This window comes from Phocoena sinus, chromosome 6, assembly GCF_008692025.1.
Source record: "Phocoena sinus isolate mPhoSin1 chromosome 6, mPhoSin1.pri, whole genome shotgun sequence".
In the NCBI taxonomy this organism is placed as follows: Eukaryota; Metazoa; Chordata; class Mammalia; order Artiodactyla; family Phocoenidae; genus Phocoena; species Phocoena sinus.
Genome location: NC_045768.1, coordinates 5889744 through 5906310, shown reverse-complemented (window position 1 = coordinate 5906310; position 16567 = coordinate 5889744). Strand labels below are relative to the sequence as shown.

Genomic DNA, 16567 nt, shown 5'->3' with positions numbered 1-16567 from the left:
GGCTTTGGGTTTGGGTGTGTGACTGTGGCCACGTTACCTTCCACCAGAGCCGCCATACTGGGGGGCCGATGAGACCAGTGGCCTGCTGGAGAGGGTAGCAGGAGAGAACGCCAGCTTGCCGTGCCCTGCCAGAGGTGAGGCTGCGCCCTGGGCTGGGAGGGGGAGAAGACCCACCCATGTTTCAGCGCCCTCGGTCACTGTGGGCAGTGCGCGTGGGTATGGAGGCTTATGGGGTCCCCACTCCTGTCCAGGACCATGCCAGGCGCTTCATCCCATCAGCAGCCCTATAGGGTGGGTATTAGCATTAGCTCTTTTTTTTTTTATTAGGGGCAATTTAGGCCCAGAGCGGTTAAGAGGGTTGCCTGAGGTCACAGCCAGAAGGTGACTCAGGGAGTATAATCTGCTCTAACCCCAGCCCCGAGTGCCCGTTAAACCCTGGGCCCCTCTGTGCCTGGGGCTTGTAACAGCTGGGGCTGAGGAAGGCCCCAGGGTCCTAGGATCGGTGCTTGGTGGCCCCTGCCTCTCCCCAAGCCCCAGGCTTTCTCACAGGACATGGATTCACGCAGTCTTGGGCAAACCAGTCCTTTGGGACCCGCTTTGGGCTACAGCACAGTGTGGGGTCGAGATAGCCACCCCTGGGTCAATTGCCCGGTGCCGGGCAGTTCACACCTCCTTTCTGAGCCTCAGTTTTCTCAGCTGTATAGTGGGGTCACACCTGTCCCTCCACACAGGCCCAGTGGGCCCAGTGGACAGCAGGAAGTTTAGGTCCCAGCACCGTGCCTGGCACGTAGTAGGAGCTTGCGGAAATGTGTTGAATGGGTTCTACTGTTCTGTAAAATCTCCCTGTGGCACCCAGTGGATCCCACTGGCTGCCAGAGTCGCTTCTGGCTTTGGGTCAAAATGGCCAAAATGTCTCCCCTGTGCATGGATGGTGCTGTCTAGAAGGGCAGGTGTCTGGGTGTCTAAGAAGCTAAGTGGTAGCTTGGCACTTGGCACAAAAAGCCCGGCAGGAGCCAGGAGAGCTGGTTGTAGTCTGCACTGCACCTCCTCATGCCACGGGATCCAGGGAAGTCCTCGGAATGGGACAGAGAGCTAGGGCCAGGTAGGAGGCAGGTGGGAGCAGACCACCTGGAGGGGCCATCGTTCCGCTCTTGACCAGGGCGCCACCTTGTGTCAGTATCCGGTAACAGCAAGGAACCTGTAGGGCCCTCCCGGGACGTGGGAGGTAGGAGGTGGGACCACCAGCCCCGGCCTCCTGCCCTGATACCCCACAGTCACTCACAACCCCAGCATCAACCCTGGTCAGCCAGGGCCCTGTCCTCTGAGCCTGACTTCAGCCAAGTCAGCATAAGCCAAGTCCCCTCCATCAAAACTGCCTGTCCCCGCCCCGCGCCCCACCTCACCCCCCTTGGCCTTCTCTTTTTCAAGCAGGTGGCTGCCCGGTGGGCAGTGTTGGGCGCTGGTATTCACCAGCCATGTGACCTTGGGCTCGGAGGGCTCTGAGGGAGAAAGGAGAAAGCCTGGAGCACAGAGGGCGTGACCCATGGGAGCCCTGGTACCTGCAGTGGGTGGCACCACCCGCCTCCTCCTCGTGGGGTGGGACAGAGGCCAGGAGCCTGGCCACCAACGTGCTGGTGATTTTGGACATTGCTCCTCTCTTGGTCTCTGTGAAATGGGAGTGGAGGCAAGATGAGTGGTTTTTCAGCAGCAGCCCTGAGTCCCTGGAGTCTTCCTGTCACAGAGCAGTGATGCAGTTCTGTGTAGTTCGAGCTCATTTAGGGGTTAGATGTTTGCATTAAAAAAAAAAAAAAAAAAGCTTCCAGGGTTCAAAACTCAGTACCCCTCAGGGCTGGCAGCTCTGAAGTCCTGGTCTCTGGGTGGCGGGCGGATGGGCTGGGGCCTTTGGGAAAAGATGAGGAACCGGGAGGGGCATGTGTGTGTCTGTGGGCTGTATGTGTGCATGTTGTGTGTGTGTGTTCACACATGTGTCTCCATGCTGGGGAGCAGCTGGGACACTGCAGCAGGCGTCCTGGGCAGACACAGAGGAAACAGCAGAGGGTTCTATGAGAAAACAGACACAGGGGATTAAGTAGCCCAAAGATCGCAGAGCATGGGTGGCCCTCCTTTTCCGTCAGGGCCACCGGGCAGAGTCCCCAGCACTTAAGCAGGAGCAGTCAGTACAGGGTGGGGTGGGGCAGGGGTCCTCCCGAACGCGATGACACCCAGGATGCCCCGGATGTGTCTCATCTTGGTCGCAGCCCCATTCCCCCCAGGTGGGGTGTCTCACCCCTCCCTCCGAAGGTGAGGATAAAAGAGCAAGTGAGGCAGAGAGAATGTGCTTACAAAGAGCCCCGAGCTGCCAGGGGAGTCGGCAGATCAAGTTGGGTTGTGGTGCGTGATAACTGGTATTGAGCGACGATTATGACCCCGATGGGGAGTGATGGAAGGGCTGCAGGCTGCCTGCCCTGCAGGCAGGGCAGTGGGTGAGGGCTGCCCTTGTCCTGAGATCACTCCGCAAGTCTGCAGAGTTGGGGCTCGCGTGACCCAGGCCCCGCTGCGACCACTGGGCGCCATGCCTCATGGGCACGTGTGCTGCTTGGAATGCTGGCTCATTCCTTCAACACCGATCTGAGGACCCACTGTGTGCCCTGGCCCAGTGGGGCAGCTGTTCATCCCGCACCCACTGTGCGCTGGGCCGTGTGAGCCGACAGGCTGGTGGCAGAGCCAGACGCTGCACAGTCCGACGTGAGGAGTGTCGGAGAAGGGCCTCCAGGGGGACTGCGGCGCTCACGGTGGGGCTAGGGGTGTGTGGCCAGCGGTGTCCGCCTCATGCCTGTGAGGGGAAGCACGGGCCCGGTCCACCTGGGGCCTCCACCATTTATGCGCGGATCCCATGGGACAATATGGGTACTGAGCACGGCGGGCTCATTCATTCATGTAGCACCTACTGTGTGCCAGGCGCTGGGCTTGCAGCTGGGGGTGCAGCAGGGAACAAAGCAAAGACTTCAGACCTTGTTGGGGGAGACAGACAATAGGCCAAAAAAAAAAAAAAAAGCCTAAAAAAGTGCATCTTATGTACATTAGAAAGTTGGAGACGGCAGGCAAAAGAGAAAACACAGGGCAGGTGAGGGGGTTGGGAGTGCAGATGAGGTGGGGCCTCTGCGAGGGGAACCAGAAAAGGCTCTGGCCCCTGTGCCTGTGGCCCTCGGGCCGCTGGGAGGCCATGTGGACGCACAGCGCTGGGTGGGGAGGTGGCAGGTGTGTGAGCACCTGCTGCTCCTCTAGCCTGGGGGGCAAGGAGGTACCTGAGACCTCCCCCCGCCGAGGGTCAGCATCACTTGCACGGGGGTGGGGGCGGTGTGGGTGTGGACAGGGAAGGGGACAGGGTTTCGTGCTGATGACTCTGTGCCCTGCCAGGGACGCCCAAGCCGCAGGTCACGTGGCGGAAGGGCCCGTCCTCAGAGCCCCTGTATGGCCGGCCGGGCCTGGCAGTGCTGGATGAAGGCTCTCTGTTTCTGGCCTCGGTCTCTCCCACCGACGGTGGAGACTACGAGTGTCAGGCCACCAACGAGGCGGGCTCCGCATCCAGGAGAGCCAAGCTGGTAGTCCATGGTGAGCAGGGACCCCAGAGCTGGGGAACGGCTTGCACACACCTCCCAGTGGTACGCATGGATGCCTGGGTGGGGCAGCGCCAGCTCCCCAGCCTGAGAGCTCACCGCAGGGGAGGCCGCAGGTCCCTGCCCTCCCCCACCCCGTGCTTGTTGGGGAGGGCTTGAGGGTGTTAGGAAAGTGGCAGGTTGCATGGGCATCCCCTTCCCCAGAGAGACCCCCACGGAGACGGTGTAAGGAGAAGAACCTGGAACTCCATAAATGGCTCTAAAATGGTCTAGTGAATTTCTTAGAAGGCTCACTGATGGCAGATGAGAGTCCCAAAGCCCACCTCCCACTGAAGCTACCGAAACTACCCAAGGTTCCTATTCTTCCCTGCAGCAGGAAGAGCTTCCCACAGCTCCCGCCCCGTACCCCTCCCCCCGCCCCGGTGCTGTGTGCAGGGGGAGGGGAGCCCTTCTCCTCAACACGGGCTCATGGAGTGGGTGGAAGAAGCAGTTTTATGGTTCTCAGGGAGCACCTTCCGCCTCCCTGTAAGCAGCCACCCCAGCGTGCCGTGAAATGACTTGCCCGGGAAGTTTGTTTCAAAGACATACCTAGGCCCCATCTTCAGAGATTCTGACTCGGGGTGGGGGAGGGTACTCCCCTAGGTGACCATGACGGCAGTTTGGGTGTACAGCCAGATGGATCCCGGGGGTCCCGCATCTTACAAAGCTGGATGTCAGAGCCCGTAGACAGCTCCTGGGCACGACCAGCGCGAGGTCCCAGGGCGAGGCCGCTGTGGCCATTCCCAGGTCCACGTGGCTCCTGATGTCCACATCAGGGGCTGGGGCGGGCATCCTGGAACCCCAGAATCTGGGGAAGGGCGGGAGTTGGGGCTGCCCGTCCCGGTGGGGAAGAGTGCCCCAGGAGGGGTCCGGGTGGCCGTGGCTGTCCTGGGAGGGGGCAGCTCCTCTGCTTCTCTTTGCTCCCAAGTGCCCCCCAGCATCCGGGAGAACGGGCACAGGGCCAATGTGTCAGGCATGGCCGGGCAGTCCCTGACGCTGGAGTGTGATGCAAATGGCTTTCCGGCCCCTGAGATCACATGGCTCAAGGATGGGCAGCAGGTGGGTGTCCCCTGGGGCGGATGGGCTGTGGGTGGGATTTGGATAGGGTACAGACCTTCTGGACGGGTTCCTGCATGTGCCAGGTGTGGCGGGGAGGTGTGACAAGTGGCAGGTGTCTTTGGGGATGCACTGGGACTCAGGGCCGTGGAAGACCGTGGGCCCACGATGAAGCCTGAGGGGCTGCCTGGTGGAGAGGGCACGGCACCGTTATGGGAATCAGAAACCCTGGGTTCCGGTCACCAGCCAGCTCCCTGGGCCTCAGTTTCCTCATTGCTGATGGGGGATGCGGGGTGGCCAGACCCCGCTCACGAGCTCCCTCTGGCCTCTTCTGCCCAGATCCCCGAGGTGGGCAGCCACCGCCTCCTGGACGGGGCCCGGGCCCTCTACTTTCCCAGGATCCAGGAGAGCGATTCTGGCCTCTACTCCTGCAGGGCCGAGAACCAGGCTGGGACCGCGCAGAGGGACTTCGATCTCCTTGTGCTCAGTGAGTGAGGCTGAGCCCTCCCAGCTCCCAAGTGTGTCTGGCCCTGCAACCCCTCCCCTTTTAGGTGGGGCGGGGGAGGGAAACTACCGGCTGGGAGCCGGGGGCATAGAGGGGCGCATGGCAGACCTGGTCCCTGTCTTCACATAACTATGGGGGCAGACATTAGACAATCACATCATTAGCCTTGTAATTACATTATGCATTATGTATGTGCATTATGTGGTATGAAAGAGCGGTGCCGGCAGCTGAGGACGCACAGAGTAGGGGCCGATCCAGCCAGGGGTTTGGGGGAGCTTCCCATGAGGGCCGGGTAGGAGAAGGGAAGGGTGACCAGGCAGGGGTCCTGCACATGCAAAGGCCCTGCAGCAGGCGGGGCTTGTAGGGGTTGAGGATTTTTCTCCCCCCACCCTTTCTCGCCCCCAGTCCCACCTTCCGTGCTTGGAGCCGAGGCTGCTCAGGAGGTGCTGGGCCTGGCTGGTGTAGGGGTGGAGCTGGAGTGCCAGACCTCGGGGGTCCCCACACCCCAGATGGAATGGACCAAGGATGGGCAGTGAGTGACCCCCCGACGGGTAGTGTTGGGGTGGAGCCTCGGCCTGGGCTGGTAGAGAGGGCCTCTGGGGAGATGGAACTCTGCAGGGTTAGAGCTCGACAGGCATTGCACGAGCCAGCCAGGGCCCAGGCAGAGGGCGGTGTGGGGCACATCCACCCCCCAGCCTGAGATCACCCAGGTGAGACCCTGCTTTCAAATGGCAGGGTTTTCTCATCACTTAGCCAGCCTTCCTTTCATTTTTAAAACTTTTTCAAAGGTGTTCTTTAAGGTATTTTAAATTTTAAGGAATCAGTATGACGTTTACCATTCCAAAGTGCACAATTCAGTACGCTGTGTTCGGTACTAAATACAAGTACATCCACAGTGTTGCACATCCGTCGCCTCTATCTGGTTCCAGAACATTTCATCACCCCCACAGGAGGCCCTATACCCATTAGCACTCATTGCTCTGTTCCTCCCCCGCCCCAGCCCCTGGCAACCACTAACCTCCGTCTCTGTGAATTTCCCTATTATTTCATATAGATTTCATGCAGTCATACATATGTAGTCTTTCGTGTCTGGCTTCTTTCACCTAGTGCACAGTTTTCAAGGTTTTTTCATGTTGTAGCAGGTTTCAGCACTTCATCCCTTTTAATGGCTGAATAATATTCCGTTGTAGGGATGAACCACTTGTTGTTTATCTGTTTATCCATTGATGGCCACTTGGGTTGTTGGCACCTATCAGCGACTGTGAATCTTCCAGGCTTCCGTTTCCCAAGCAGCAGGCTCCCCTCTGTGTAGCCTGCCCCTGCCAGCTGGACTTACTGACAATCTTGACCCTCTTTCCAGACCTGTCCTTCCGGGGGACCCTCGAATCCAGCTGCAGGAGGACGGCCAGGTTCTCAGAATCACCACCAGTCACCTGGGGGATGAAGGGTGGTACCAGTGCGTGGCCTTCAGCCCAGCTGGCCAGCAGGCCAAGGACTTTCAGCTCAGAATCCACTGTGAGCCCAGCCCCTCCCCGGCCCCCACCACGGGCTGCCCACTGCATGGAGGGAAGACGAGGGCACAAACGGGGGCCTATGAGGAGCGAGCCCCCGGTTCAGTAAAGCTGGGGGGGCGGTGGGGTGGGGTGGACCAGGAAGAACAGAGGGAATCTGGCCCAATGTTTCCCAGATCCCACTGTCCCCATCTGAGCTTCACAAGCTTTCCTATTCCTGATACCACTCAGGATGATTGTTTAAATCAAGTCACTTTTCTTTACACCGAAACTCATCTATGTAAAAGGATGCGTAACACATCAAAGGGAAGTAGGAACCAGGGCTGCTTGGCCTTCGTGGGAGGAAGCTGTGAAAACAAATGCAACCAAGGAGGGATTTTGGAAACCCTTAGGCGTGAGCTGCCTGCATGTGGTAAAAAGGGCAGAATAGAAAGTTCTAGAAAGGTTACGAACATAGTCGCACCAAACGTACCAAACAGCCTTTTCGTTTGTCGTAATCAGGCAGGAAGGAGATTTGGGGAGGGTGTAGCTGTTCTGTTACGAGCTGCATGCCCACGTGCCCTGAGGTTCAGCTTAGGTACCACCCGTGGTGTGTGACCTGCCCCGTAGGAGCCCCGGATCCAGTTCGGCCCCTCGTGTTACAGATGGGGGCACTGAGCCCCAGAGAGGGGAAGTGACCTATGCGGGTCATACAGCGAGTCAGAGGCAAAGTGGGGTCCGGAGCCTGACCTGTGGCCCCTCCCCCGCTTTCTGCGCCCCTTGTGATGGCCGGGCTTGCCCCCCACGTCAGCGTGTCCCTGGCCGGTATCTCCTGTCTGTCCCCAGAGCCCCCTGCCCCTCCTCCCACCCCTGCAGGAGAAGCCTGTGACACGTGCGGTGCTTGTGGCCCACAGACAGGTGCATGGGGCTCTAAGGGATGGGACACCAGCCACCTCGGTGCCGGGCAGGCTCCCTGTGATCGCCCCCCGCCCCTCATTGTCCTCAGCACCTCCCACCATCTGGGGCTCCAACGAGACGAGTGAGTTGGCCGTCATGGAGGGCCACCCCATGTGGCTCCTGTGTGAAGCCCGAGGAGTGCCCACGCCTGACATCATCTGGTTCAAGGATGGGGACCCCCTGCTTCCCAGTGCCGGGGCCGTCTACACCAGGGGCGGCCGACAGCTGCATCTGGAGAGGGCCCAGGGCTCGGACACTGGCATCTACACCTGCAGGGCCAGCAACCCCGTGGGGGTCACGGAGAAGGCCACCCGGCTGGAGGTTTTCGGTGAGCGGTCCGGGGTCGCAGCGGGAGCAGTGGTCAGCTGGGGCGAGTGGTGGGAGGGAGTCTGGGCCGGGATGGCCTCCATCTGGCTCTAAAGGTGGGTGAAGGGAGCAGACAGAGGCCCAGGAAAATGCGAATGAGGGGTTACCCAGGGAGAAGGGTCGTCTCAGCTCGTCCAGCCTTCCTCAGGCGGGTGAGGAAACCAACGCCAGGGGAAGGGCCTGTCTCGGGGCCTCAGCGGAGCCGGGTCGAGAATCCAGGTCTCCCCCTCGTGGTTTAGGGCTTCTCAGGAACTTGCGCCCACACCCCCACGACCACAGCTAATAGCTAACTGCTCTTAATTAGCCACACACTGTGGTCCAGACCCTCTGGGGCTCGTCACAGCGCTAGCTAATTTAATCACGGCACAGGGACTAGGGCCCTGGTCCTCCCACTCACGGGTGAGCGTGGTGGGCTCTGGGGCTAGCCCAGGTCACCCCACTGGGAGGTGAGAGGACCCAGTTCCTACCTCGAGGGTCTGATTTGTGCTCTGTTAACCTCAGCGTTGGCCTGCCTGGAGGGGCTTGGCTCTGAGGACATGTGAAGAACTCAGAGGACAGGGTGTGTGTGGGAGGGCAGGGATGGCTCTGAGCAGACGAAGTTTAGAAGGCAGAGTGCGGCCTGGTGGGGTCATTCTGGTCCCTCTCGAGGAATCAGCTCCGGAGCTCTGGTCCCCAAAGATACAAAGGGCTTGGATGCTGGAGTCCTGGGGACCCCAAAGGGAAGTTGAGGTGTGTGGGGTCTACGGGCAGCAGCCAACTCCGGGATTCTTATTCAGGGATCTGAGACCCTCCTGGAAATTGATGGAAAATGCACGTGTGTGTTTTCATTATATTTTCAGTGGGGCTAGTGACCCAGGCAATGTTGAGAAGCCCATCCCGTTCCCTCATTGCCCCATGTCTCCTGGCAATGACTCTGTGGGCTTAGCAACTTGGGGGCCCTCCCCAAGGGGAAGAGAGAAGCCCCCGCCTCTGGCTACACCCTTGGCCGTCACTGGCTGAGTTAGGAGCCCCCAGAGGCCGGGCCGTCTGGGCTAGGGTCTGCTCGCCTCCTCAGGCCAGGGAGGGGACCAGTAGTAGGAGTAGAGGCTCTGGTCTTGGGCTCTGGGGAACCCATCCTTTTGGGTTCAGCAGATCTTGAGACCTACCGTGTGCAGATACTGAAGACGCACAGAGACAAGTGTCGTTCTGCTCAGGCTGAGCTCACGGGGTCGCAGGGTGTGGAGAGAGGATGCAGGCAGTGTAGGGGGGTGGGGATGGTACCAAGGGGCAGAGGAGGGAGAGAGTACTTCCAGCCAGGGTGCCGGGGGAGGCTCCCCGGAGGAGGTGATGTCTGAACAGGGGTTCCAGCTAGTGGAGGGGAGGAGAAGGCATTTCACATGGCTTGGGGTCTGTGAGGGACTTAACCAGGCTGCTGGTCCCTGAGCACCCCCTTTCTCTTCCCTAGTCCCGCCCGCCATCGAGGGCGCTGGCGGAGGGCCCCGTGTGGTGAAGGCCGTGGCCGGGAGGCCCTTGGCGCTGGAGTGTGTGGCCAGAGGCCACCCACCCCCCACCCTCTCCTGGCACCACGAGGGGCTACCCATGGCGGAGAGCAATGGGACGTGGCTGGAGGCGGGCGGCGGCATGCTGAGCCTGGAGAGCCTGGGGGAGGCGTCTGGAGGCCTGTACAGCTGCGTGGCCAGCAGCCCCGCCGGGGAGGCCGTGCTGCAGTACTCCGTGGAGGTGCAGGGTGAGCCCCGGCCTGCCCCACCCGAGTCACCTGGGCCGTGGACCCCTCCTCCCACACCTAGCCTGCTTCTTCCATTTCACGGACACTTCACAGCCATTAACCCTGGATAAGGCAGGGAACAGGGAGACAGGACTCCTGAGCCCTGGGTCTGGTGGGAAGACATTGAATAAACAGACGGATCCTGTGGGGAGGCTGAACTTGGGTGGTCCTAGAAGGCCTTCTGGATGAGGGGCCGTTTATGGGAGTGCTTGAAGGGTGAGGGGAAGCTTGGGCCTGGCTCTGGTGGCACTGGGACTTGGGAGGGCTGTAGGCCGGGATTTCCTCAGCTCCAGACACCCAATGGTGGCCCCTACCCACAGTGCCCCCGCAGCTCCTGTTGGCTGAAGGCTTGGGCCCGGTGACCACCCTCGTAGGACAGCCCCTGGACCTTCCCTGCCAGGCCTCGGGCTCCCCAGTTCCCACGATCCAGTGCGTATGGGGTGGTGGAGGCCAGAACTGGGGGGCTGGGGGACAGGCAGAGAGCATGCTTTGGGGGTGGGTGGGGACAGGAGATGCTTCCCCTCCCAGGAGCATGAAAGAGGCCATGGAGCCCGGGACGTGAGGACAGGAGAGAGATGCTGCCTGGCCTCTTGGCCTGTCCTGTTGCCCCTACCTTCTCTAGCCTCAGGCTGACCCGTTCCCCTCCCCACACACCTTAGCTGGCTGCAGAATGGCCGCCCAGCCGAGGAGCTGGCCGGGGTGCAGCTGACCTCGCAGGGGACCACACTACGCATTGACCACGTGGAGCTGGACCACGCGGGCCTCTTCGCCTGCCAGGCCACCAATGAAGCGGGCACTGCAGGGGCTGAAGTGGAGTTGTCTGTGCACGGTGAGGGCAGCCTGGCATTCTGGGGCAATGAAAGCCCGAGATGCTGGGGTGGGTGAAGCCAGCCTGACAGACATGGGAAGGGCATGGAGCTGGTCTTCTGTGGACAGCGTTCCTGGTCTGGACTTGCCAGCTCCCCAAAGAGACACAGGTGTGAGAGGGTGGTCTCAGCTGCTCACCACACTTGTCTACAGGCCTTCGATCCCCTCCCTAGCCTCCCCCCTGACCCCAGCTCACTCTCTTTATGCTGACCACGCTGAACTTCATTCAGCTGTTTAAATACACTGGCTTTCTTACCTCCAGTCCTGCAAATGCTGTTCCCTCTGCCTGGAACATTCTTCCTCTTTGCCTGATTAGCTCCTCCCTATCTTTCAGGTCTGTCCTAAAAAACACCCCTTCCTCCAGGAAGCCCTCCTTGATTCCACCATGGTTATAATCTGCACTGCCCAGCCTCTCGTGGCCATAACCCCCCACCTACTGTATTGGGATTTCTCGTTTGGCTGTTCATCTCCACTGCCCAGCTTGGGAGCTCTGAGGGCAGCACAGAACTTTCTCTGCTGTGTCCCTGTGCATAGTGCAGTGTGGGACACAGAGTAGATGCTCAGTGCACATATGGTTGGATAATGGATGGATGAATGATGGATGGATGGATGATGTATGGATGGATGATGAATGGGAGAATTTGAAAGGGAAAGACTAGCTCTGCCGGCTCTCAGTCTGGTGCTCTTTACCCTAAGGCCAGGTATCTGGAGGGTTGAGTGGAGGGAAGCTAGAGGCCAGCCCTGCAAGGCCACTCCCTCCCTCCCCAGGCATTGAAGAGGTTTCTGGGTGCCCACTGCACCCCTCCTGACCCTGACTGGGCCTCCCTGCCTCTCCCTCTGCCCAGAGCTCCCGTCGGTGGTCATAGTTGGGGGTGAGAACATCACAGCCCCTTTCCTGCAGCCTGTGACCCTCCAATGTGCAGGGACTGGGGTACCTACCCCAAGCCTCCGCTGGTGGAAGGATGGTGTGGCCCTGGCAGCCTCGGGGGGGAACCTGCAGGTACGTGCAAGGGCCCCAGGGCTGGCAGGCCAACCTTGCACAGGGGGAGGGGCTGCTTTTTAGCGGCCCCGGGGAGCCCAAGCGGAGCTCTGGCAGCCTGGGGGCAGGACAAACAGAGTCCACTCATCCTAGAAATGCTCAGTGGACCTTGGGGTGCTGGGTCTGAAGCAGGAAGGGAGCCCTAAGCCTAGTTGAGGTCCCCGGAGTTTGAGCTCCCAGAGGGAGAAAATGGGGGGAGGGGAGTATCCCCAAGACCAGAGGGATCCCCTGGAATCTGAATGTGTGGCTCAGAACTCCAGCCGGAACCAAGCTTGTGCCCATGCCTCACGTCTCCTGCGCTGGGGTCAGCAACAACCTGGCCACTTGCCATGTCCGTGTTGCTCTGACCCCAGGCCCCACCCACATCCTGGCACACACCTGCCTTTCCTCCTCTCCCCCAGATCGAGAAGGTGGACCTGAGGGACGAAGGCATCTACACTTGTGCTGCCACTAACCTGGCTGGGGAGAGCAGGAGAGACGTGGCGCTCAAGGTGTTGGGTGAGGATGTGGGTGGAGGCAGAGCCTAGACCTGGGGTGGTGGGTGATTGAGGGCCCGCAGGGCTGCCGTGGGGGGTTGGGGACGGCTGGGGGTTCTAAAATTAATGTCACGTACTTAACTTTAGAAGTAGAAAATCATTTGCTCTGTGGTCGCTTTTGGTTGTTTTCTGCCGGATTTTCAGTGGACAGCCTTGTTCTAATTCATATTTATCTTCCCTTGTTCTATTCATTTGGGGGCTCATTTAGGTCCCTGTGTATATGGGCAAATCCTTGCCCTTGTCACTCCTCTTGACTGCCTGGGGTCCACCTCCCCAGTGTGCCTGATGCTGGCTCTTCCTGGGGGGTCGGGTGCCTGGGTTGTCCTTGTTGCCCAGCCCACCTTGGGAAGGCTGGGGAGGCTGAGATGAGCCACCCAGAGCCTGTACCCCCTCCAAGCCGGGGCTCTCCTCGTCTCCCCTAGTGCCCCCCAATATCGAGCCGGGCCTGGTCAAAAAGGCAGTGCTGGAAAATGCCTCCGTAAACTTGGAGTGTCTGGCTTCAGGCGTACCCCCTCCTGGTAAGTAAGACCCCTCCTCTTGGCTGAAAGCCACCTCCAGCCAACCCCAGTTCCCCATCCAAAGAGGCGGGGCAGTGCCGCAGGCACCACTCTGGCTGTGGACAGAGCAGGATGAGATCATCAGGCCTTCCCCTTCCCTCCCCAGCATTCCCCTCTTCCTTGTCAACAGCTGTTTATGCAATGCCCATTACGTGCCAGTCGCTGCCAGGGCCCAGAGCCTTTGCACTGGTGTCTGAAACAAACCTGCCGGGTTTCTGCTGAGTTTGTGGCTTCACGGGGCCGCCCCGGGGCTGGCGGTGAGAAACAGGACGTCCATCTGGGCCTCTTCTCTAGACCAGCAGTTGAGCAAAGGTCTGGGAGCTAGGGCTAGGTGTGGGTGCCCGGCAGACAGGATGGGCCCAGGAAGGGGGTCCGTTTCCTGTCCCCCATCTGAGCCAGCTCAACCCTGCTTTGCCTGGGGTGGTGAGCCCTGGAGGTAGTTGCCCTCTGCCATGGGGAAACCCTCTTCTTGGCTGGACCCTGGCAGGAGGTAAGGAAGTTGAAGATACAATCGGTCGTTACTAATTTATTTATTATCTCTTTATTAACTTTATTTTTAAAATTTATTTTTAAATTGAAGTATATTGGTTTACAGCAAAGTGATTCAGTTATACATATATTTATATATATATATACATTCTTTTTTAATATGCTTTTCCATTATGGTTTATCATAGGATATTGATTATAATTCTCTGTGATATACCGTAGAACTTTGTTGTTTATCCATTCTATATATGATAGCTTACATCTGCTGACCCCAACCTCCCACTCCGTCCCTCCCCCAACCCCCTTTCCCTTGGCAACCACCAGTCTGTTCTCTGTGTCCATGAGTCTGTTTTGTAGATAGGTTCGTTTGTGTCATATTTTAGATTCCACATATAAGTGATATCGTATGGTATTTGTCTTTCTCTTTCTTACTTCACTTCGTATGATAATCTCTGGTTCCATCCATGTTGCCGCAAATGGCATTATTTTGTTCTTTTTTATGGCTGAGTAGTATTCCATTGTGTATATGCACCACAGCTTCTTTATCCATTCCTCTGTCGATGGACATTTACGTTGTTTCCATGTCTTGACTATTGTGAATAGTGCTGCTATGGACATAGGGGTGCACGTAGCTTTTTATAATTGGTCCATATTTATGAGGCTGCTGTTTTGGGGTATTGTGTTCTCCTCTAAAGATCTCCCTCATGGGTGGTCTCTTGGCAGGGGGAGGACGTGAGGGGCTGGGCTGACTTTGACTCTCCTTGCTCCTGGCTGCCCCAGCCTGCATCCCTCTCTGCCTTCGGTTCCATCTCAGACAATGCCGCCCTGTTCTGCCCCGCCCCGCTTCCTGGAGAACACTGGCTTTCTCCAGTGCCTGAAATAAAGGCACACCATGTGGCCACCCAGGAAGCCTCTCCTGGATGCCCATGACACAGGGCACAGTCTGAAGGGCTGGCAGGGACCCTTTCATCTCTCTTCTCTTCACCAGATATCTCCTGGTTCAAGGGCCACCAGCCTGTCTCTGCCCAGAAGGGAGTGACGGTGTCAGCTGATGGGAGAGTTCTCCTCATTGAGCGAGCCCGACTTTCTGACGCTGGGAGCTACCGCTGTGTGGCATCCAATGTGGCGGGCAGCGCACAGCTGCAGTATGGCCTACGGGTCAATGGTGAGCTGCCCTGAGACTAAAGGGATCCTTGTCCCCAAAGTTGTCTTCCATCCATTTGTCCCTCAGTCTGTTCATCCATCTGTCATCCATCCATCCTTCCTTCCGTCCATCATCCATTCATCCATCCTTCCTTTCATTCATCTTTCCTTCCTTCCATCCATTGATAATTTACCCATCCATTCTTCTATCCATGCATGGAAACACCCACTGTTCTTCCACTGATCCAACCATCCATCCAGTCCTCTGCCTATCCACCCATCCATCCATCTAACCATCCATTGATTCAAACACCAATTCCTCCATCTGTTGAGTACAGGCGTACCTCAGAGATACTGCAGGTTCATTCAGTTCCAGGCCACCACAATAAAGCGAATATCAAAATAAAGCAAGTCACATGAATGTTTTGGTTTCCCATTGCATAGAAAAGTTCTGTTTACACTATACTGTAGTCTAGTAACTGTGCAGTGACGTTATGTCTAAAGAAAGTACAGACTTTAATTAAAAAGTATTTTGTTGCTAAAAAACGCTAACCATCATCTGAGCCTTTGGTGAGTCGTAGTCGGAACCTCAGAGATCACTATAACAAATAGAACAGTAAGGGAAAAGTTTGAAATATGGCGAGAATTACCAAAATGTGACGCAGAGACCAGAAGTGAGCCAATGCTGTTGGGAAAATGGCACCGATAGACTTGCTCAAGGCAGGGTTGCCACAAACCTTCCGTTTGTAAAAAACACAACATCTGCAAAGTGCAGTGAGGCGAAGCACAGTAAAACGAGGTATGCCTGTACGTGCTCTGGGCAGACCCTGGGGCTGCAGCCCTGAACAAGACGGACCCGGGAGCTTTCAGTCTAGTGGAGGATACGGTAACTGGATACTTACCCAAAGTACTGTTTCATGACAATTGTGATAAGAGCTAGGAAAAGTGAGGTACGACTGAATGCCTGGAACTGGGGCGCTGACCTGGCCTGGGGGGTCCCAGGAGGCATCTTGGAGAGCTGGATGCCTAAACGTCGACCATGTACCAAATGCTAAGGCTATAGAGAATTTGAGAAACTGAAAGGAGGCTGGGGGCTTGGAGCTGACAGAACAGTGAGAGGAGGGGCCAGGGTGGTGCTGGGGACCAGATGGAGGCTGGAAAGATTGGGTCTTTATCCTGAGAGCAGTAGGTAGGTAGCTGGACAGGAGGCTGGGACCCTGGGTGTCATGGCTCATGCCTCCCAGATACAACTGAATCTTCTGACCATTTTCTGCCCACGAGGGGCTGTCTGGAGGCTGATACCTCCGAGTTGGAAAGCAGAACCTGCTCAGGGATTCTCAACCCTGGTTACCCCTACACCATCCCCCTGATAATGACCTCGTGCTGACCAGAAGGCCCAAGTGGAGGCTCTGCTTCTGCCAGTTCCTAGCTGGTCAGCCCTGGGCAGGTGACTTCCCTCTCTGAGCCTCAGTTTCCCATCTGTGGAAGCCTCGTGATGGAGTTGGAAGGGTGAGATGAGCAACCTCGAGGACTGTGGAGCGCTGCGCCCATGTTGGGAGTGGCTGTCCCTAAGCTTTTGTTTGTGGCCCTGTGCTCCCGTGTGGGTGCCCAGCCAGGGGCCCTGCCTGCTTCACCCCCAGCGGGGCTCAGCCTGTGCCCTGTGCCGCCCTCACCCTGCAGTGCCTCCACGCATCACTCTGCCACCCAGCCTGCCGGGCCCCGTGATGCTCCACACCCCGGTTCGGCTGACCTGTAACGCCACGGGAGCCCCCAGCCCCATGCTGATGTGGCTGAAGGATGGAAACCCTGTGTCCACTGCAGGGACCTCTGGCCTCCAGGTCAGTAGGGGTGGGTGGCCCTGACTCGCCTCCCGGGTGCCTCAGTAGGTGCTGGGAGCAGAGGTCAGGGCCTGGGAGTGCCGCGGGGAGAGGGAAACAGTGATGGCCCAGGATGGTCAACTGGAGGGAGGAAGGGGAGATGCTGAACGGAGTCTAGAGCCAGGTGGTCTCCAGAAACATAATGCACACCACCAAGGTGAACCGAATATGTAATTTAAAAATTTCTAGTAGCTGCATTAGGAGGAATAAAAAGAAACAGGTGAAACCAATTTTAATAATGCATTTTAAGGAATTCCCTGGTGGT

General features: G+C 58.0%; 1 protein-coding gene across 1 annotated transcript in view; it reads left to right on the top strand.

The window, feature by feature from the left end:
* The window catches only part of HMCN2 (hemicentin 2), a 138141-nt gene that overhangs the window by 72147 nt on the left and 49427 nt on the right, over positions 1 to 16567 (top strand). The window contains exons 25-39 of the mRNA XM_032635297.1: positions 48 to 134; positions 3418 to 3612; positions 4585 to 4715; positions 5052 to 5199; positions 5623 to 5749; positions 6578 to 6732; positions 7714 to 7992; positions 9475 to 9756; positions 10116 to 10224; positions 10455 to 10624; positions 11508 to 11662; positions 12103 to 12199; positions 12660 to 12755; positions 14271 to 14447; positions 16106 to 16263. Of these exons, the coding sequence (XP_032491188.1) occupies positions 48 to 134; positions 3418 to 3612; positions 4585 to 4715; positions 5052 to 5199; positions 5623 to 5749; positions 6578 to 6732; positions 7714 to 7992; positions 9475 to 9756; positions 10116 to 10224; positions 10455 to 10624; positions 11508 to 11662; positions 12103 to 12199; positions 12660 to 12755; positions 14271 to 14447; positions 16106 to 16263 (2366 nt within the window). The remainder of the gene's footprint in view (positions 1 to 47; positions 135 to 3417; positions 3613 to 4584; positions 4716 to 5051; positions 5200 to 5622; positions 5750 to 6577; positions 6733 to 7713; positions 7993 to 9474; positions 9757 to 10115; positions 10225 to 10454; positions 10625 to 11507; positions 11663 to 12102; positions 12200 to 12659; positions 12756 to 14270; positions 14448 to 16105; positions 16264 to 16567) is intronic.